Source organism: Capronia epimyces (genome assembly GCF_000585565.1).
Source record: "Capronia epimyces CBS 606.96 chromosome Unknown aczIQ-supercont1.3, whole genome shotgun sequence".
Taxonomy (NCBI): Eukaryota; Fungi; Ascomycota; class Eurotiomycetes; order Chaetothyriales; family Herpotrichiellaceae; genus Capronia; species Capronia epimyces.
Genome location: NW_006912906.1, coordinates 740,466 through 761,841, shown reverse-complemented (window position 1 = coordinate 761,841; position 21,376 = coordinate 740,466). Strand labels below are relative to the sequence as shown.

Sequence of the window (21,376 nt, the reverse complement as noted above, 5' to 3'; positions counted from 1 at the left end):
GGGTGACGCTGGCCACGCTCGCGAGCAACCAGAATCTCGCCGTTGCAGCCCATCCAGCCTGGCGTCGAGCTATTGTAGGGAAGCGAAGAGGCCGGCGCATGACGAAGGAATTGCTCTTGTCCAGAACTGGCCATGGCGACGAAAGGGGAAGCGTGTGGGTACTAATTACTCGTATCAGCACCGAAACTCGGAGAAATCAGTCACTCCTGTCACCTGTGGATTAGTTTCTTCCTCCCACCCTTAGGACCCCTCGAATCCTTCAATGGCCAATCCCGCCCGGGGGTAGCTTCCTGGCAGGAGCTTCTTCACACCTGGCACCGGATGGAGGGGTTGAGTCGTTGACCATCAAGCTCTAAATCCAAGGAGTAGGTGCAACAAACGCCCGGTGACTGAGAAGATGGGCGACGCGTTCTCCACAGGAGATCGCTTAAAAAGCTTAGGACGAGGAAGCGATTGTTATTATAGCCGCCCCGTTTGATGCGAGCAAATCTGCTTGTGCGACTAGTACTCGGTACTCCGTGGAACTAGGTACCTTGACGCGCCAGCTCAGGGGAAATGTCACGGTTGACCCAAACCGTTACACCACGACGGTCGCCAAAAAGGATGAAGTACCTAACTAATAATTCACTCGTGAATTAGCCACTTGGTGTATAACCGTCATATGAACCGCCTTTAATTCTGGCACCCACCCTAAGGCTGCTGAAGACCCTTTGATATATATACAACGGGGGACGCCGTCGCTTGGAGAGGATAGAGGATATTTGACGCTGTTGTTGAGACTACCTCATTGAAGTGTATCAATACGCACAACAGGTAGGTAAATATACTTAGGGGTACGCCCGGGGTATTGCGCGCCATGTGTATTAGGCCTATTGATGTCTAAATATACTAACACTATATAGGAATAGTGCCTACATACTACCTACGACCACTGTCCTCTAACTGGTGACTGGCCAGTGTGTCACCGCGAGGAAGTTATTGGTTACAAGATTCTACACCGTACAGCGTACAGTAGTAGTATGATGGCGAAGAACGGAGACCAGTACAGCTCTGGCCTTGAAAAGGGTCGATTGTCATGGTCATGTTTCTCAAATCTTCATCACCCATCTCGAGTATGAGTGTACCCTTGGGCATTCCCTACGCCTTCAATGGCCATTGACGGCAAAGATGGACTTTCCGTCCCTTCAGCTGCCTCTGCCCAGGATGTCGAGGCACAGCAAGCCGCAGAGATTCATTCGTCCGCTTTCAAAAGTCTCGGGATTCTTGATCGATTCCTCGCACTATGGATCTTCCTTGCCATGCTCGTCGGCATCCTCTTGGGCAACTTTGTGCCTGGCACAGGTCCTGCCTTGCAACGAGGCAAGTTCGTAGGAGTGTCCATCCCCATCGGTAGGTGAAGGTGACCCAAATGGGTTCCCTTTCTCTAAAGCCATACAGCAGAAGGCAAGCTGACCCTGCATGCAGCAATCGGACTGCTGGTGATGATGTATCCCATCCTCTGCAAGGTCAGGTTCGAGACGCTGCACCATTCGTTCCGACAACAGACATTGTGGGTGCAAGTCGGGTATAGCATCGTTGTCAATTGGATCATCGCGCCTCTCTTCATGGTACGTACGTTCCAGTGGCTCTCGCTGTTGACCCGCACGATTGCTGACAAGGACCAGCTTGCACTAGCCTGGGCGTTCCTGCCTGACGAACCGGGCCTGCGCGAAGGGCTGATCCTCGTGGGAATCGCCAGATGCATTGCCATGGTCCTGATCTGGACGGGTCTTGCCGGCGGCGATGGCGAGTACTGCGCCATCCTTGTCGCCATCAACTCTCTGCTGCAGATGGTCTTGTTCGCGCCTTTGGCAGTTCTCTTCATCCAAGTCATCAGCCGGGGTTCGGACTCGATCCCGGTGGAGTACGGCCCGGTTGCGAAAAGCGTCGGTGTTTTCTTGGGCATCCCTCTCGCTGGAGCCGTCGTCACCCGCTTCACCCTCCGAAACATGGTCGGGAAAGAGTGGTATGAACGCAGATTCCTCAAGTGGATAGGACCGCTCTCTCTGATTGGGCTCCTCTTCACCATCGTTGTCTTGTTCGGCTCACAAGGCCGGCGTGTCGTCCATCAGATCGTCTCTGTCGTCAGAGTGGCGGCGCCTCTGATTGTCTACTTTGCGGTGGTGTTCTTGTCCTCGTTGGCCGTGACCAGGAGACTGGGATTCGGATACAAACTCGCCTGCACGCAGAGCTTCACCGCGGCCAGCAACAATTTCGAGTTGGCAATCGCGGTGGCCATCGCCACCTACGGCGTCGACAGTGATCAGGCACTGGCCGCAACCGTGGGGCCTCTTGTGGAGGTACCAGTCCTGCTCGGCCTCGTCTATGTCGTTCGATGGGTGGGAAGGCGGAAGGATTGGAAGGCGTAGGGCGGTCTCACCCTCTGGGTCCAACATACACGAATCCATCACGCAATGGGGGACAGAAACCATGGAAGAGGATGGACGAGAGAAGAAGAACAGCAGGAGTCATATAGGGACAAAGAAACGAGGTGTCATCTTTCCTGGATGCTCAGAATTGCATGACTAGTGACAAACCCCCGCGATCAATATTTCTACAACTTCGACTTGCCTCCGCTCACACGGTTGAGCTGCAATGGGTCGGTCTCTTCCAAGCCATATTGCCGGAGGAGCTCTTTGGTCTTCTCCTTCTGGGCCTGGATCCGCTTCAACAAGGCCGCACCGCGCTTGTTCTCGTTTCGGCCCAGTTGCAGCATGTGAACCTCATCCGGGCCGTCGACAATTCTCATGGTCCGACCGCTAGCCCACATGTTTGCCAACGGCGTGTCCTGAGACACACCAGCCGCACCGTACGCCTGGATGGCCCGGTCGAGCACGTCCAGCAGCATGTTTGGAACCTGGATCTTGACCTCGGCGATCTCCTTCAGGGCATCTTTGGCGTTCGACTGGTCGATCTTGATGGCCGCGTTCAAGACGGCCAGACGGGACGAGTCGATTTCGATGCGCGACTTGGCCACCCGCTCCAGCATGATTCCGTGCTCGTAGAGTTGCTTGCCGAACGGCTTTTTGGCGGGATCGTTGATTCGAGCTAGGAAGAGCTCGAGCGCTTTCTCGGCCTGGACATCTCATCAGTACTCGACTCCTCTGACGCGGCAACGCGGCAGGGACTTACAGCTCCAACTGATCTCATGGCATGGTGGATGCGGCCGGGTCCAAGACGGCCTTGAACCACCTCAAAACCTCGGCCCTCGCCGAGAACCAGGTTGCTCTTATGTACTCGGACATTGTTGAACTGGACGTGGCCGTGGCCGTGGGGGGCGTCATCAAACCCGATGACCGACAGCATACGCTTAATAGTGATGCCCGGAGTGTCGGCGGGCACGAGAATGACAGACTGTTGTCGGTACACGTTCGTGTTGGTAGGGTCCGTCTTGCCCAACACAATGTAGATCTTGCAGCGGCGGTCGCCTGAACCGCTCGCCCACCATTTCTGCGAGGGAATGGTTAACAACCTAGACAGTAAACAGGGCCAACCGGGTCAGGAGCATGCATACCTGTCCATTCAAGACATAGTAGTCACCATCCTTCTTGATGTCCAGCTGGATGTTGGTGGCATCGCTGCTGGCGACTTGGGGCTCGGTCATCAAGAAGGCCGAGCGGATCTCGCCGTTCAATAGGGGACCCAGCCACTTCTTCTTCTGCTCCTCGGTGCCGTACTTGGCAAAGACCTCCATGTTGCCCGTGTCAGGGGCAGCACAGTTGGTTGCCTCGCTAGCGACGATACTCTTGCCTAGGTACTCGGCCATCAAGCCGTACTCGAGGTTGCTGAAGCCGGCGCCCTCCTTGAAGTGGTTCTTGGGCAGGAACATGTTCCACAGACCCAGCTTCTTGGCCTTGGCCTTCAAATCCTCAATGATCTGGGGATGTGAGTCGAAGCGGGTGACGGCGCCTTCGCCGATCTGTTGCCTGAAGACCTCATCGGCGGGAATACACTCTTCTTCGACGAACTTCTCGACCTAGTGGGCACACAGATACAGTTGGCATCGGCTCTGGCTTGACAGGATGATACCCGAGTCACAATAAGGAATCAGGGAGGGAGGGGAGTATGTTTACCAGATCCAAGGTCTTCTTTGCCCGGTCGCTGACGAAAGGTCTGGCAATGACAGGGATCTTCTCTGAGGCCGGGATATGGCCGGCGGCACTATTCAGCAGATAGGGGACCGACATGTTGGGAGTTGGGAGCAAGCGCGTGGCGAATGGGGGAAAGAAGAGTAGATGGGCCGGTGATATAAAAGGTCAAGCTTGACCTTCAACACGGGAGTAATATGGCAAGGAAGAGAGTGCTGTACAGTGTACGGAGTATGGTTGTTATTATGAAGGCGAGCTCCTTGGCCGGTTGCTTGATGGGCAGCAGTGGCGGGAGCGGTTCGCCGCTTCCGAGAGCCGAGGCTGAAATAGTAGTACGGATAACTAGCAGTACTTTGGTGGTACGGAGTACAGTACACTCGTACTCACTCCTCACTCCAGTTGGGGCGGAGAAGCAAAACACCAACAGCTGCTTGCTCCGACCACGCCTCCTGAGCCTGAGCCTGAGCCTGAGCCCACTTCCGATTGCTCCAGATTACCGTCCCTTACCCTTACCCTTACTGTTACCCCAACCCCAGAATTGTCCTTGAGTTGGCTGATTGATCACGACAGTGCTTCTGCCTACAATGGTCTGTCAGACCACAGCGACACCTTGCTCCCTCTCCCTCCGCTATGATGAGATCCCCCTTCCTCCACACCCGTCACCTACCCGTGGTCATTAGACGTTTCACACTATATCTTGCAAGTGTCTCTCTAAGTGCCAGGGATGCGGGGGCATAACCTAATAGCCTAGTTCATGTGACCTCTATTGGTCTAGCCTTGCTATATCACTTGTCTTTTGAGTGGTGTCACAGCGTCGAGAGGTGTACGAGACTGGAGGTGACGAAGATGATCTTCTCTTTGCTGCTTTCGTCGCCGGCTCTTGGGACTGCCCATCCACAGTTGGTTACCAAGTTCTTGACCGAGAAATCGAAGAATTTCAAGTTGACAATCCCATAATATCCTCCGATCGGCCTCCGTCTCGTCTTGAGGCATCCGCATAATGCTATCAGGAGATGCTAGCTTCTCGTCCTGATATATGCAGAAAAGCTTTAACAGCGCTTGCAACGTATATAGCGCATCGTGGGCTGCATTGTGAAATGATACTGTGCGAATTCCGAGTCGCTGACACATATGGCTCCGGCTCATTCTGTGGTTAATATCGCTAAAGAGACGCGTATAGATTGGCGCGATGTCGACATATGCCTGGACCTGTGTAAGACTCTTTAAGTCAAGTCCACATTCTTCGAGCAATGCTAGATCAACGTGTATTGAGTGTCCCACCAGCACTATATTGCGGGGTTGACCATTCTCATCATTGATTACTACGAAAGGGCGTAGGATCTCCTCGAGGCTTCTACCTTCCGCAAGTAGAGGGTCGCCGTAACAGTATGCTTTGCAATGTCGGTTATGGAGTAAGATGAGATGACTCGAGGCGAAGCGGGCAACTGAATGGGTGTCTTCAACGTCAATACTCGCCAAATTGCGGGTGTCAAGGACACTCAAGCCAATCTGGCGGATCCGAGTTGGATGGCGTTCGTATTCAAGGTCTAAGGAAACGACCACGGGATCTTGGAGGGCCCGCAGACGAGTGCTGTTGGGACTGAATATCTCTTCGAGCAGGGACAAGTTTGGCAGTGCTGAATGCTGCTGGTATTTTCTTTCTTGTATGGTTGCCATTAAGAATCAAGACCGTACGAGTACCCTGGATAATGATAGGCTTAGGAGGCAGGGTGTCTTAGCACCAATTCCACCGGAGACGTTCAGATAGGCTAGCCTCGGCGGCCGAAGGGCTCGGTGGAATAATGATGGTAGATGATAATTCCGGTGGATAATGGCAATCTTGGATGCAGATGGCTCGCGGCATGTACATAACCTCGGCTCTGCTGACTGACACTTGGGGTGCGCAGACACAGCAAAGTGTGAAGTATGCTAGTATTGATCTTTCACAGGCATCTCGACCAGCTCGTACGCAGAAAGGTTGTAGCATCGATGAGTTGGTAAAAAAAAATCTACAGCATGACAAGCCGGAATGAGGGTGCGGAACCAGGAGAGAAGATCCAACACGTGTCCCAGTATCACGTGATTGCTATAAGTCGGGAAACTTTTTTTCGTGTTGCGGCGGTTTGGCGATGACGCCGGAACTCGCTTTTGCCTCGCCCGTTGAGAGGACAGGAAATTCAATCTTCCCTTCACCTTCATCTTCATTGCCACTGCGCACCGGCAACCTTCGTTACCCTCTCTGTTCCTCTGTTCCTCTGTTCTTGTACATTATTCTCCATTCGTCTTCGTGTTCCCGTTAAGCCTGCTTCATCTTGCGCTCTTGCGCAACGTTCATGACATTTTCCGCAACTCCCTCCAAGCCTTTCCAGGTGACCACGAGAGGAGAAGAGAACTTGCTACCTCAAGCCAGAGAAACCGGTCAAGTGGTTCCAGAGATACCCTCCGGCAATGCACCTTCGGTGACCAAAGACGGGCCCGTGGCTAAGCCGTGGGCCCATTTTGTGGCAGGCGGGTGCGGCGACCTCAGAATTCTTTGTTACCATTGACGCAAACTAATCAAAACCCCAGTCTTGGTGGGATGACCGCAGCTGCCTTAACCTCTCCTCTCGATGTCCTAAAGACACGACTACAATCCGACTTCTACCAAACACAGTTGAAAACCCTCCACGCCCAACACCCGTTGCCACAAAAGACCACCCTCCTCTCTCTCCCCCGAAGTGCATATTTCCACTTGGCCGAGACTGTACAAATCCTACGATCTATACACCAGCATGAAGGGTTCCGGGCTCTTTTCCGCGGGCTAGGTGCGAACTTAGTCGGCGTCGTTCCCGCACGAAGCATTAATTTCTACGTCTACGGTAATGGCAAGAGGATACTGAGTGATTACTTCAATCCGGAAGGTCGTGAGAATGTTTGGAGCATTCATCTTGTGGCGGCAGCCACGGCGGGCATCGTCACAGGCACTGCCACGAACCCGATCTGGCTGGTCAAGACGAGGTTGCAACTGGACAAGAACAATGCGAGCCACGATCCGACCCGTGGACGCCAATACAAGAACAGCTGGGACTGTATCAAGCAGACCGTCCGACATGAGGGGATCAGGGGACTCTATCGCGGCCTGACAGCTTCGTATCTTGGAGTCACCGAATCGACGCTACAATGGGTCATGTACGAACGAATGAAGCTAGCCCTCGCGAGGCGCGAAGCCAAAAGACTGGCCACTCCAGGTTACCAACAGACATGGCTCGATAATACCGAGGAATGGGCTGGCAAATTCACCGCCGCTGCAGGGGCTAAACTCGTCGCTGCTGTCATTACATATCCACACGAAGTGGTCAGGACGCGGTTAAGACAGGCGCCGACGATCACCACGGACACCGGCAAAGTTACCGTGAAATACACTGGGCTCATCCAGTGCTTCAAAGTGGTGGCCAGGGAGGAAGGTCTAGCAGGGCTATATGGAGGCATGACACCGCATTTACTGAGGGTCGTACCCAGCGCGGCCATCATGTTTGGAATGTAAGTTTCCTGGATTCGGATTTGTATACGGTCGCTTACGCATGCCACTCAGGTACGAGATCATTCTTCGCCTCTTTGGGACCACTTCTTGAGATCGTGTCACTCGACACAGTCATCCCGCTACATTGTCTGTACAACACACCCCTGCCCCTCTACCGTCACCAAGAAGATGACGACCGGGTCGGCTTAGCAGCAACTCTGTCTAAAACTGGCGTTTGACGTCTTGCATGCGAACTGGCGCAAACGGAATGGATCAGAAGCACTCGCTTTTATGAAAGAGATACCCTGCTCTTAAATGTACTAATAGGACGATATTCTCGTCCCCACGACAGAAGAGAGAATAGATTTTACGGCGTGGCAGGTCTCATGGCGATCAAAATATCGAGATCGATGTTGGCCATCACCTCGGTGCATGTCTTGCCTCATATGTGCTGCCTGCTTTGTACTTATCTTTTCTTCAAGGGACCTAAAGATCAGGTATAAGGCCAACGGAGATCAACTCAATAGGCATCATCAGCTTCATCATGGCGTGCCCCTGCCCACTCGGGGTCGCATATGAGCTGCATTACACTTCCCAATAAAATAATGAAGACGAAGATCCTACAGAGCTCGAACCGATAAATAAATCTTCTAGCCAACCCACCAACTTCTAGTTTCGGGAGAGAAGACTTGGGTGTGAACAAGTGCGGCCGGCTTACCGTGGAGGTTCAGCCTAGACGACTCGTCATCCGTCGAGATTTCCAGTGGTGTATCGCTTTCGGTTTCACTTTCACTCCCACCTCGACTGCTCGGTTCGTCGTCGTCGTCGTCGTCGTCGTCGTCATCATCATCATCATCATCATCGTCCAACACGATCTCAAACTCGACCATTTCTCTCTGAAGGACGTAGGCCACGCCGAAAGAGGCCGAGCCGCCATCTCCTCCCTCCTCTCCTCCTCCGGAGGACGAGGACGAGGGCGAGGACGGAGGAGCAGAAGCCTCACCCGGTGAACCATGCAAGATCGGGTTCTCCAGGACAGTGACGAGCAAGCCAAACGGCAAGTCGCTAGAGTGGCTGAGCGATCCGTCCAGCCTGTCTTCGACCTTGTCCAAGAGCATCCTCAGCTCGTTCTGGCACATCAATACGGCGAACTTGGCCTTGGCCTTTCCTGCGCCGTTGCCTGTGGGAAAGGATGACGATGACCTCCAATCATGCATCGGCGCGGACGCTTCCACCTGTACCAATCGATATTTGTACCCTGCAATGTCGAGTACCACGTCCCAGGGAGACATGTTGAGACCAGGTCCATCACCATCGCCATCGCCATCGCCATCGCCACCACCACCACCACCACTGGTACCAGTACTAGTACCGGCATTTTGTGGAATCTCAAACGCAACCCCGCCCATTTCCACGAGGATTCCATGTTCGGCATGCTTCGCCAGTGCCTGTCCACAGCGCATACGGTTGATTGGGTTCCCCCGATCATCCCTCAGCAGGCTCCTGGGCATCCAGCCACACCCGCGATCGCCGTACGTCGGTCGATTGCAGAACAGGATCTCGGCAGGAATACGATCCGCCTCCAGGATCTCCCAGAGTCTCTTCATCCTGTCCTCATCCGACACGGGTTCGCCGTTGGCGTCGGTCATGACGGCCGCGGCCTCCAATCCAAGCAATGTAGCCAGGCAGATGGCTTCGTCCTGTAGGCGAGAGGTGGTACGCAAAGCCAGCTGACGGCTCAGATCTCGGAGATCCTGGTGGAAGCCGTCGGCTTCAGATTCATCCTCGGAAGAAAGCCCGCCGAAAAGCTGAAGTGCGCTGGCCTCGACGAGGAGGTAGGCAGCCGTATATTCGAGCGGGAGCACGGCTCTTACCATCTGCTTCTGGTCTTCCTTCGTGTCCTCCGTTCCCGAGTCTGAGTCGGAGAGTTCGACGAGGTCGAGCTGTCTCTCCACCTCCTTTTCTCTCGTCTTCTCCTTATGGCGGGAGGGATAGGGATTCAACGTCTTCTGTAGTCTGGGAACGACAATGTCTCGGGAATGAATCGCCGGCGTGTCCTTCTCGCCGATCTGAAAGTACATGTCTCGAGCCAGCCATGATTCATGGTACGTCCATAACCGGTGTGCCCAGGGCGAAACGCGGATTCTCATCAGCAGCTCGAGCTGCCAATTTGCCATTCTGGGCCTTGGCCGTTGGCACTCTTGAGTTTGGGTCTCGGAGAAATCCAAATCCAGCTCGGTCAGTGTGCCGTCAATCACTAACACGGCCAAAGCATCCCGGTACACGGTCCGCATCTCCTTGATGGCCATGGTTCGGGTCGTCGGATCCAGTGGCACGCAAATGGTGTCGATCCAGAACGGCATGGGCTGCAGATGTTCAGGAACCATAAGGTCCACAAACCTTTGCAGTCGCCGCAGCTGACATAGGGGGATTGCGTTGATGTTGCGATTGCCCAGTCCCTGACTCCAAACATGGGAGATGGCGATATACTGATGGCATCTATGTTCATCTTCGTCTTTGTCAGCATCTTCGTCATCGACATCGACATCGACATCGTCGAGCCTCGCCAGTTCATCCAGACTTGTACTCTCAGTGTCTAGAGTGGTCGGTGCTCTCTTGTGTTCGTGTGCGCGCGTATCATCTTTCACAACGGGATCACGGAGTATCGCGGTCCTTTCCATCGTGTCACTTCCCTGACTCGATCGCTTCCGCTTCCTCGGACCTGGACCGGGACGGCCCTTTTCAAGTTGGTGACCTGGTTGGCGGTGGTAAGCTTTGATGTTCAACAGAGGAGTCGAACCCGGCTGCTCCACGAGATTGATGGCTGGGATGCAACCTTCCTGGATCATCCGTGCGATGATGGTCGAAGCCTCATTCTGTGCGCCCAATTTTGCAGCTTCTGGAACCAGCGGACAATGACTGCCGCCGCCACAATCCGGCGTGTGCAGAGGCCGATATGTGTCATTGTCAATATCTTCCAACACGCACGTTTCGGCAGAACAGTGTTCGTGGTTCCCATGCGACGCACTCTTCTTGTCTATTGAACTGAGCGAATACAAAACCGACCTAGATCCCAGGACTGTCTCGAACGTCTCTGCGACTTGTCGCGGACACCACCCACATTTCCGGAAGCGGTCCATGCACAACAATGCTCGAGGTGCTGGAGGGAGGTCTCCGCTCCAGATTGGTTCGAGCACCGATGCTGAAACCGACGATGATGGCAGATATATGTGCCGTGCGGCCGTGAGGATGGTCTCGCCCAGCACGGCGGTGGACTCGACCACCGCCTGCAGAACCACGAATTCTTTCTGTGATGTGACCATGTCACCACGGCCTTGGTCGCAGTTTTCAATCGAATCCGACTCCGAATCCGAATTCGACCTTTCAGCAACGTACGATTGTAACTCCGAATCTGACCTCTCAGCAACGTACGATTGTAGCTGGGCGGTCAGGTTTTGCGCCACTCGAATGCACCGGTCCAGTTCGATGAATTTCTCCATCTTCGCATCATCCGGCAGACTTTGTCCTGTCGAAGCAATCATGTCAAGCTCCATCAGAAGCCCCTTCGTACTGATGATCACTGCTGCCTTTGAGTCGGCATCCACATCCTGCCGCTCGAGGTAGTGTTCAGGGTCGAATTCGAGCTGCCGCCCAGCGACGCGGTACAGGTCCCACAGGAGACCGAAGAAGCATCTGGCTTGGTAGAAGCTCAAGATATCGGCTTCTTTCCGAACAATTTGAATTTCGTTCCCACTGCCACTGCCACTGCCACTGCCATTGGTGATTACCAGGAACGAGGCTCGGGAATCATGGTCATGGTTATGGTCATCGTCGTGGTCTTGGTCATCGTCGTGGTCGTGGTCGTGGTCTTGGTCTTGGTCTTGGTCGCCGTCACCGTCACCGTCACCGTCGTGATCGATTTCTGCTTGGACGTCCTCGTGGTGGCAAATGACTTGCTCAAACTGCTCGGTCACCACAAACGGGACTTGAATGCGAGGATGAGGATTGTCGAGTGCTTGAGGAATATGGTCCATGTGGATGTGCAGGTTCTAGCTGTAGCTGTCGAACCGGTCATGGCAGTGAGATTCAGGCTGCCCCGCGAGAGGGAGGGTGAGGGCGAGGGTCAGGATCAGGGTGAGAGCCAGGGTCAGGATCAGAGTCAGGGTCAGGATCAGGATCAGGATCAGGCTATGTATGTGTATGTGTACCAAGAACGACGAATCCGTGTGTGTGGCTGGGTTTGGGGGCCAACAGCCACCGCCACCGCCGACCTGGTGCACCAGTGATCTTAGGGTTAGGGTTAGGGTTAGGGCTAGGGTTAGGAGATGGAGCTGAATATCTATCTATTGAGCTGAGTATCACAAAGAAGCTGGGAAACGATGAAGGTGCCAGTGGCTCGGATCACGCTGAGCAAAATACGGAGGACCTTCACTCTTGTCATTATAATAGGAAGCGGCTAACATATACGGATACAAGGCTGCCTAATAATAGGTCACTCGTACTACCTGGACACGGAATATAAGTTGTTCCGCTCCGAACCTCATCTCGTCACACTCGCCATGAAACATATACATGGCGAATCAACCATAGTCGAAATTGGGCAGGCAGGATTCCGCAGTCCTGTCGTAGAATCTGTCCAGTGTCCAGTGCTATGTATGTGGACCAAGAACTCTTATCCAGTACAGCGGCAGCTATGACTTTGACCTGGTTGATTGTAGGGTATGGCCATATATAGAAACTTGAACACGGACAACCTACCTTATGGATATAGAAACTTGAAGACCACCTTATGGAGATAGTATAGTATAGAATAAGAATAGTTTGAGTCTCGAGACGCCATCAACAGAACAGCATAGAGCGATACGCCCTAGTCCTTATATTGTGCTCCATTCCATCCCAGGTGCAATCGACCGTACGTCCTCGTCCTCGTCTTCGTCCTCGTCCTCGTCTTCGAGCGGACTGACGTGTCAAAAGTAAGTATTCCCAGCCTTATTCTTTAACCAGAAGGCTGGTTTAGGCATACTATACGGAGTACGGATACACTATATAGCCTGGGCTTAGAGGCTCCCCCTATACCCCTGATAGCGAACATGGAGCATTAACATTTCAACTTTTGTCACAATCGACTCTACGTCCTTGTCGTCGAGTGGATTGTCTCGGGGGGCCTAAGGGCAGCCGTTTCAACACCCATTTCAACACCTTCAACACCTATTTCAACAACCCTAACCCTAACCCTAACCCTAACACCCATTCCGTACCGCACTATGACTAGGAAACAGATTCGAAAATCATCTTCCCAGGTCCGTCATGTAGGATGTCGATCCAAAGAAAAGACTTGAGAACCAGTCGTAGCTGTGGCCAGGAGCAAACCTGATTCAAGGGCAATATGTTCTCTGAGGCTGGAATCTATCCATGCAGAGTCATCTGGATGGGAGGTGGAGGTGAAGATGGAAATTCTGCCCATGATGAGAAACCATAGCGAAAGCTGAGGAGAAGGGCGTTTTGGTTGAGTGTTGATGTGAGAAGGGCGTTGCAACTGAGTGGTGTTGACGTGCTCCAAGCAAGTCCTGTACTTCTCACAGAGGGAGCGCTTCGGAAGCTCAATCCCCCGTCGCTCCAAGAAAGAATGTGAACAGAATGCAAGCAGGCCAAGACGAATGGCTTCGTTGATGGGGTTGGTTGGAAAGTCCATTCTGAGAAGTGCATACATCACTGAGCCCATGGTGTTTAGGAGGATTTGGTCGCTGAGCTTGATGTTCTTGTCCGCCGCGGAGTTGACTAGATAGCAGAAGTTGCTCAGGGTGTTCCATGACTCGGCTAATTTCTCGTCGGTGATGATATTGGCGGATTGAGCCTTGTCTGTGATAACATTGGTGTATTGAGCCTTGTCGGTGATGACATTGGTGTATTGAGCCTCGTTTGTGATGACATTGGTGTATTGAGTCTTGTCGTAGGGGGATTTATAATCCAGACAAGAAGCAGGTGGAGAAGATATCTCCGTCTGTGGTAGAGAAGATAACTCCATCTTTGGTGGAGGAGATAACTCAGTCTGCGGTTGATATCTGATAGATTGTAAAGGCTGGTTGAAGTCAAAGATCGGTGTTGTTCCTTTGTGGATGGCAATGCTGATGTCACACCTGAATAGAATCAGCCATAAGCCTTAGTCCCCCGGTAAATAAGATTTGCAGCTATATACTACTTCGCTTCGCTCAGTAGCATTATAGTCCCAAATAGATACGTGAAGATCAGGATTCTTGCTACCTAGGGACGTGAAGTCAGGATTCTTGCTGACCTTAATACCTCGGTGAGAAGTTTCGGAGTATTTTGGAAAGCAGCAATGCCTCCTCGCAGGTGGATCATCTTGCAGAGACCTTCCAAGTGTTGCTCGGCGGTAACATCATCGCCAGTTAAATGTGCAACGTGTGCCAGAGTTAAGACGACTAGTATGGTGGGATCAGAAACCGATGTCTGTTCGTTTCCATCCGAGAGCGAAAGTCGGGCGCGAAGGAGCTGAATCGTCTTCAACATCTGCACCGACGACCGTGGACTGGAGCGACACGAAACCAAATCCAGGTATGCTTGAGCCCCAAAGATCACGGCGTGAAGATAGGCCGGATCGAATGTCAACGGCTCGAACATCGACCGGTCTTTGACGTTGAAATCAAAGCATCTCTCCAAGGGGAAGAAAGTCTGTTTCGAAGCCGAGGTGACTTTCGAGGTCAGCATCGTTGGTCTCCAGCATCGTTGGTCTCCAGCATCGTTGGTTTCTCAGTCCTCAGTCTTCGGGTTAGGGTTAGGGTTAGGGTTAGGTCACTTACATCTCAAGACTTCCCATAGCGTAGAGGGCTCGACGGAATCGGCAAACCGTAACAAAGATAACTCTGAACCAAGCTTATTGGGGATTGCGGAAGCAGCTTCCAGGTCTGGCACTGGCGGGACAACCGTCTTGGGCATTCGCCTACTATGCAAGATCCTCCCGCGGTTTTTCCCCAGCATGCAATGGCTCCTGATCAGCTTACGCATTTCAGGATCCGCTTTGTTCATGCTGGTAGAGACGACGAATGGCATTCCTGCCGCTGAGTGACGAGCCAAAGGTCAAATCGATGGCCTTCGCCTGGGACTGGGACTGGGAAACGAATGATCCGCGAACTTACCCGACTGATCCGTATGAGCCATGTTGCTACCAGGCTACATGTAGTCGGAAAATTGGGAATGCTGTGCCTGTGTCAAGTGTCAAAGCTTCACTTGACACCCGGACGAGACCATCGTCGTGGGACCATTCGGACTTTCAAACGGGGGCGCTGTTCACCAGAAGAGAGGGACACATGACTGACCCCTGGGGGAGCATTCAAGAACGACATGAAAGGTGCAGAATCTTGTAAACGGGCGAAGGTCTTAGCGAAAGCGTTGCCGGTGGAGAAATGTACGGATACTGTAGCGTGCTGGAGATTGAGATTGTTTCCCGCTTTAGGAATAGCCGGAGTTAACATCAACGTCTCAGGTGTTGTGAGCCTGGCCACCGTCCAACCACCTCGCACACCCGTGCGCTATGCGTACGAATTCTTTCTTGAAGACATCAGTCGACCTTTGTGTTTATTGGTGTGGAGCACGAGGCTGAGCACATCCTTGATTGCCGATGCACATCCAGTCTGGAAATGGGCATCAATGTACTCTCCGCGAGGCAAGTGGATGAGTAGTACGAAAGGTTGTCTCATTCCGCTCTTCGCGGCAGGTCTACCCCATACCTCCTATTGCATGCTTGAGAGACGGCCCGGATGGTGATGGAGCTGACTGAATGATTGTTCCCGTTCCGAGTAAGTACACTGAAGCTATATAAGTGGCGGCATTGCTTCTCAGTCTGTCTGTTCAGCATTCCTTCTTGACAGTGGCTCTTTGAAAAATCTCCCACCAGGCTCTTGAGTGCAATACCCTCCCACCAAGCTCTCGAGTACAATACCCTCCCACCCAGCTCTCAAGTACAATACCGGACTAGTACTTCCCACCTTGACTCCAACCTGGCTGCTCCCAAGGTCATAGTATTTGGACCATCCGGAGCGGTTGGGTCGGCCACGGCACGGACAGCCCACGAACTTGGAGCCAAGGTGGTGCTGGCGATGCGGGACACGTCGAAGGCTATTCCCGGCCTCGACTCGGCTACGGAGAAAGACAGCAACGGCAGTTTCGAAAGAGTACCCGCCGATCTACAGAATCCCGACACAGTGCGTGATGCTGTAACTCGCACCCAAGCAACCCGTGCATTCATCTACATCGCCCCCCGCTCGTCCGACAATATGAAGTCGACCATCCAGGCCCTCAAGTCGGCCGGCATCGAGCTGGTGGTACTGCTCAGCAGCTTCACCATCCGCGGCGAACCGGAGGACGTGGAACCCAGCGAGGTGATCCCCTACCTACACGCGCAAGTGGAGATCAGTCTGAAAGCAGTCTTTGGCCCGGGCGGCTACGTCGCGGCTCGACCAGGCTCTTTCGCCAGCAACACCATCCAGTACAAGGCAGGATTGGAGAGTGGGCTGGTCAAGATTTTCGCACCGGATGCGACGGTTGATGCTATTGCTCCAGAGGACATTGGCAGAGCCTGTGGCACCGTTCTTGTGAAAGGGCCGCGGGACGGAAACACGAAGACGGCCATGTATCTGTACGGGCCGCAGTTGATTTCCCAGGCCGACTGTGTCAAGACACTCGCCAAAGTATTGGGCAAGAGTCCTGCCGTTGAAACGATGGGAAGAGACGAAGCATACAAGAAATTCACGGAGGAGCGTCGTTGGCCGGCTCCTCTCGCCGACTACATGATCAAGCACTGGGGCGCTGTAGACCCTGCTCGCAGTCTGGTTTGTGGCTATCCAGTCGGCGCTGAGCAGCTGTCGAGTATTGAGAAATACACTGGGAAGAAGGCAATGACGTTTGAGGAATGGGCAGAACAGAACAAGCAGAGGTTTCTCTCTTGATGGTTGGAGAAAATATGACATGCCCCTGGCAAAATATAACGTTCATATGGTTATAGCTATCGCTACGGGTGTGGGTATGCATATAGACATTTGAAGACCGTGGATATAGTATAGAACAATGCGAGTCTCAAGACGACATCAATAGTATTGAGCATGTGCCTTGGTCTTTGTGTTGTACATCCTCAAACTAGCAGCTATAACAACGAATCGACCATGTTTCCCTCCTCGTCGAGAGTATTGCCCATCCCGTCTATAGTAGGTCTCAGAGAAATGCGCCTGTAACCGCACATGCCACTCACAAAGCCGAATTCACCGTCATTCCTACACTCAGGTAGCTTTGAAATCTCGTCGCCGAACAATTCCTGATGTTGTCCGTCTCCCATCCACTCATCCGCTGACATGGCCCTTCGACATATCGCCAGAAACACTGATTCCACGGTGCCTCCCCTCTGCAGAAAGTTTTTTGTTACAGGTGGCCATTCATGAACCACGTCCAACACATTGGCTTTATGAGGCACCTTTCCAGCTTCCAGGCAGGTCCCAATGTACTGCCAGAGGTTGACAAACCCCTGACGCATGGACTTGTTCGTCCGGAGATTGTCGAGCACTCTTGAAGGTAGGTAACCGAGGTCATCCTCATGTACAACCATCTTTGGATCTAAGCACAGGTCGATGTCATCATTATATCTGTCGTATCCCAGCTGGGCCTGACATACGAGAGCGTGCGACACTCTCGGACTCAGAAACCCGCCCAGACACTGGCCGCACGTGCATCCTCCCGCGATCCGCTGGAGTGCGTCTCGACCCTGGGACCTCACAACAGATTCCACCGAGCCCAGTCCTTTGAGCAAGATCAAACAGTCCACGGCGCTATCATTGTGTCCCATGAATCGGTCCGAGACATGAGCAGTGAATGCGTTGATACGTTTCTGCGTGCGAAGTTTTTCGAGTATGAATTCGAGTAATTCGAGAGGGGTTTCGCCTCGATGGTTGCGCAATTGAAGCAGCCGAGTTCCGAAGTCTTGTTTCAATATCCACTCGACGCAAGCAGCGCTAAATATTGACGCAGCAAGGTGAAGGACTGTATTTCCATTCTTGTCCTGAATTGTCCAGCACGCATCAACCGACCCCTTCTGCTGCATACAATTGTCAAGCACGCCGAGGAAGTCAGGGTATTCGACCCCGGACAAAGCACGGTCGCCAATCTGCTGAAACGGGCCCAAGAGGGGATCGAGAGCGGAGGAAGGTGCCTCTGGCGGATTGTAATCCTCTGTTGAAGCAAGCTGGTGTGAGGGGTGATCATCGTTGGAAGCCATAGCGAACCAGTCCGTGGATGCTACTCTGCGGAATCCTAGAGACCTGTAGAACACGACAGCTCGGTCGGATTCACGCTTCTCCATTCGATTTCTTGCCGCATCATCTTGTAAGCTGTTCCACTCGGACTCAATGTCGTCAATTCTCAGCATGGAAGGCCAAACAAAAGCGAAGAATGACCACGTCTCCAGCTGGGCGAGAGTCAACAATGATCCTACCATCCTTCGACCAAGTCCTTGCCTGCGATAATCTGGGTTGACAATTATCTTTTCAATGAGCAGTATATCTCCTTGGTCCAGTTCCTGGTCCCAGATCCCATTTCCTTTGATGATTGGGTGAGTTGTGAACTCGGGTCTGAGTCGACCGTACCGGTCGAACAGGTCAAACGCTAACTTTGAAGTCTCAATTGAAGGTTGCTCCATCTCCTCATAGAAATCATCGCGCATTTGGTCTCTTCTGATCAACTTGGCCTGGCAGTGTGCAATCGTCTTTGGCTTGCCGCATCCGTCCATGTTTGCTGTGGAAGTTATTGTAATATCGATTGGTTCTAGCCATTCGAACTCGAAATCAAAATCGTAATCATCATCGTACTCAGAGCAATCTTCGTTCTCGTCGTCATCCTCTTCGTCATCTTCGTCTTCGTCTTCGTCCTCGTCGTCATCCTCTTCTTCATCTTCGTCTTCGTCTTCGTCTTCGTCTTCGTCTTCGTCTTCGTCTTCGTCTTCGTCTTCGTCTTCGTCATCTTCGACATCTTGGTCAGTTTCATCATCGCCGTTGCTTTCGCCTTCTTCATCATATTCGCCCGGTTCACTATCCTCGCCGATCAGTATACTATCGGCTTCTTGTTTCTCTTCTGCATCGATGCGCTTCCCAGTCTCTTCTGTACCAACGTCTACGTTCTCGGGTGAGTTATCTTCGTTGGGGGCTCCAGCATCGTCATCGCCACTCTCGAGGGATGTTCTGGTCTGATTTGGTAACTCATCTCCGTCGTGATTTGGGCTAGGGCTATGGCTATGGACTGCCTGCCAGTAAGTTCCGTCGAAATGGATCGCGGTATTTTGTCCTTTATCCGACCACTCCGAGAGCAGGTTTCGGCATAGCTCACGTCGAGACGCCTTCGACATAGATCGAAGCTTGACCTCCAGTATGAGGTCTCCAAAGGTTTCTGAAAGGTTGAAAGGACCGGTGATCTCCTGTATTTGCAATTAGAATGATGATGATGATATTAGTTGGATGCCTTGACCTTATCAAGTCGAGAGTCCGGAGCCTCACTGGCAGTGGCAATGCGAGGACGGTTGGCTGCGGGCTGATCACCATGATCATTACTAGCCCGACGCTTGTGAGAACTCATCTCGGTGGCTGTCGGCTGTCGCTGTCGCTGTCGGTCTCGTCCTGTATTGACCAAGCAAGAGTGATGATCTGAAAACGTACACAGTGCTAGCAGAAAAGACCAGGACGAGAACTCGAGTGGGGAAACCACTCGTAATTATGCTCAGCGCTGTGATCAAGGTAGGAAACTAGTCACCTATCTATCACCTCTGCCAGTGAGAGGGTAGTATCCGTACGGAGACACGACTGAGAAGATGAGACATGGCGCCAAACAGCACGGTACATCAACCGCACAAGAGTGCAATTGAATTGCAGGTTCTTTGTGCAGAGGGCGAAGGACGAGATTTGGGGCCCTATACAAACAAGGAACACCGCTTCCCCGTTCTGGTAGTCGCTTGGTTCGCTCTCTGTGAGCAGTCACCAGACTCACCACAGTCTTGAAGACCTCCAAAGTATCTGAGAAGGGAACAGAACATCCGCACTGTGTACGGATGACCCAAGAAAATGCCTCAGACAGCACCCCCTACCCCGTATGAAGTCGCCGGTCCAGGTCAAGCTTACCTAGTAGTGTCTTGGGATGTCGGCTCTTCCGACCTTCTCAATGTTTCGGATTCCTCCTGCTCAGCCGCCTGAACACTCATCGTATCACACTGGCAGTGCAATACAAGTAGTGAGAAGGCAAATACGGGTGACTGGAGGATAAGACTTTGAATGACAATAATGACTCGGAGTCGGCAGGAGTTCAAGTTTTCGCACACCTTCCGTATCCCTTCCCACCATCCCACCTTGGCGTGACGTTTATTTACATCTTCCGAGTTGAGCGACTCCGGCCAATGCAATGCGCGGCTTTACAATCTCAGCTTGACACCCACACATCACCATCACGGCTCTGAATATACCTTTGGGAAACCTTGGTCTTGCCATGGCGAAGCCCGTCGATTACCATGCCACGCTGGCAAGTCTCCGCGCTCAACAATCCTCGCAGCCCCTCTCGATCCTCGCGCTTGCAGAGCCATTGACCGCGACCGCGTCGAAGAGTCAGAATGAATTACAGTCACAAGCACAACCGCAATCACCCTCGAACGCAAACACAAACACAGGTGCTTCACGATTGCAATCACACCAACAACCACGCCGATCAGATGTCTCCTCCAACACAGCCTCCCAGGCCGCATCAGACATGGCCGATTCGTTCTCCCAACTCATCCCGACATCCCTCTCCGCCGACCTGGCGCACTACAAGGACTTGTTCTCGAAACTGCGCTTCAGCTACCTCGAGCAAGTAACGAAAGAGAAATATTTGCGCAGCATCGTCGGCGATCCGCCCTTGGTGGTCAGCCACAGCGACAACCTGGTGCTCGAGGACAAGCTGGGCGCGATGAAGGCGGAGCTGCAGGCCAAAAAGCGCGACGTGGACGTTCTGGTCGCAGAGATAGAGAGCCAAGCCCGTCTCCTGGCTCAGCGATACGACACCGTCACGGAAGGCCTCGACGTGCTGGAGCGTGTGCCGCGCCAGCTTGACCAGCTCAGACAGGAGATTGCGGAATTGCAGGCCGAAGTGACTGCGAAGAAAAGGAAGCAACGCATTGGCCACAGTAGTGGTAGCGATGACGGCGATGCCGGCGACATCGAGAACGACCCTCTCATGAATTTGGCTCTCGGACCGACTCAGCTAGCCCTCGACAGCCAGAAAGCCGCCAACGCCGAGCTCGATCGCCAAATCGATCTGCTGAAACGTCAGATGCCGGCCAAGGACCGTGACGTGGAGAAGATGGATCGCGAACTGGCCGAGCTGGAGAAGACGCGGAATGAGACGACAAGGCTGGCCGTTGAGCTCCGCAGGCGCCGCGAGCAAGGCGCCCGTGATGAGATGGAGGATTTGGGGAGGTGGTATCGTGGCTCGGACGCCGTGTTGAGAGGCGTCTTGGGTTTAGGCGTGGAGAGTTGAGGTTCAATCAGCCATCCTCGTCCTCGTCAGCTCGAGGCGTCCGCTAACTCGCCCACCAGCGAAGAGGACACGACCTGGAGTTTTCATGTCCGCACATTGACTGCCACTTTTTCCCTGACCGGACTGATTCATCTTCCTGTGCAGTCGGTTATCATAAACGACCACTAGATATTATAGAGGGCCGGCTATTGTTTGG

General features: G+C 53.1%; 8 protein-coding genes across 8 annotated transcripts; 4 read left to right on the top strand and 4 right to left on the bottom strand.

The window, feature by feature from the left end:
* Positions 1–1,148: 1,148 nt before the first annotated feature.
* Positions 1,149–2,408, top strand: A1O3_03532 (arsenical-resistance protein; the record flags this gene model as incomplete). Its single annotated transcript, XM_007733668.1, has 3 exons — positions 1,149–1,389; positions 1,465–1,607; positions 1,665–2,408. The coding sequence occupies 3 exons, from the start codon at positions 1,149–1,151 to the stop codon at positions 2,406–2,408; spliced, it is 1,128 nt and encodes a 375-aa protein (XP_007731858.1).
* Positions 2,409–2,593: 185 nt separating this feature from the next.
* On the bottom strand, positions 2,594–4,226 carry A1O3_03531 (acyl-CoA dehydrogenase; the record flags this gene model as incomplete). The annotated part of the gene is made up of 4 exons (XM_007733667.1): positions 2,594–3,115; positions 3,172–3,489; positions 3,554–4,015; positions 4,113–4,226. The coding sequence occupies 4 exons, from the start codon at positions 4,224–4,226 to the stop codon at positions 2,594–2,596; spliced, it is 1,416 nt and encodes a 471-aa protein (XP_007731857.1).
* A 2,234-nt stretch (positions 4,227–6,460) lies between these two features.
* A1O3_03530 (uncharacterized protein) lies at positions 6,461–7,650 on the top strand (the record flags this gene model as incomplete). The annotated part of the gene is made up of 2 exons (XM_007733666.1): positions 6,461–6,639; positions 6,696–7,650. The coding sequence occupies 2 exons, from the start codon at positions 6,461–6,463 to the stop codon at positions 7,648–7,650; spliced, it is 1,134 nt and encodes a 377-aa protein (XP_007731856.1).
* A 626-nt stretch (positions 7,651–8,276) lies between these two features.
* Positions 8,277–11,660, bottom strand: A1O3_03529 (uncharacterized protein; the record flags this gene model as incomplete). The annotated part of the gene is made up of 1 exon (XM_007733665.1): positions 8,277–11,660. One exon carries the CDS (start codon positions 11,658–11,660, stop codon positions 8,277–8,279), a length of 3,384 nt encoding a protein of 1,127 aa, XP_007731855.1.
* Positions 11,661–12,931: 1,271 nt separating this feature from the next.
* Positions 12,932–14,670, bottom strand: A1O3_03528 (uncharacterized protein; the record flags this gene model as incomplete). Its single annotated transcript, XM_007733664.1, has 3 exons — positions 12,932–13,763; positions 13,919–14,336; positions 14,445–14,670. The coding sequence occupies 3 exons, from the start codon at positions 14,668–14,670 to the stop codon at positions 12,932–12,934; spliced, it is 1,476 nt and encodes a 491-aa protein (XP_007731854.1).
* Positions 14,671–15,740: 1,070 nt separating this feature from the next.
* A1O3_03527 (uncharacterized protein) lies at positions 15,741–16,589 on the top strand (the record flags this gene model as incomplete). The annotated part of the gene is made up of 1 exon (XM_007733663.1): positions 15,741–16,589. One exon carries the CDS (start codon positions 15,741–15,743, stop codon positions 16,587–16,589), a length of 849 nt encoding a protein of 282 aa, XP_007731853.1.
* A 194-nt stretch (positions 16,590–16,783) lies between these two features.
* On the bottom strand, positions 16,784–19,027 carry A1O3_03526 (uncharacterized protein; the record flags this gene model as incomplete). The annotated part of the gene is made up of 1 exon (XM_007733662.1): positions 16,784–19,027. One exon carries the CDS (start codon positions 19,025–19,027, stop codon positions 16,784–16,786), a length of 2,244 nt encoding a protein of 747 aa, XP_007731852.1.
* A 1,127-nt stretch (positions 19,028–20,154) lies between these two features.
* On the top strand, positions 20,155–21,180 carry A1O3_03525 (uncharacterized protein; the record flags this gene model as incomplete). Its single annotated transcript, XM_007733661.1, has 1 exon — positions 20,155–21,180. The coding sequence occupies one exon, from the start codon at positions 20,155–20,157 to the stop codon at positions 21,178–21,180; it is 1,026 nt and encodes a 341-aa protein (XP_007731851.1).
* Between the last annotated feature and the right edge of the window lie 196 nt (positions 21,181–21,376).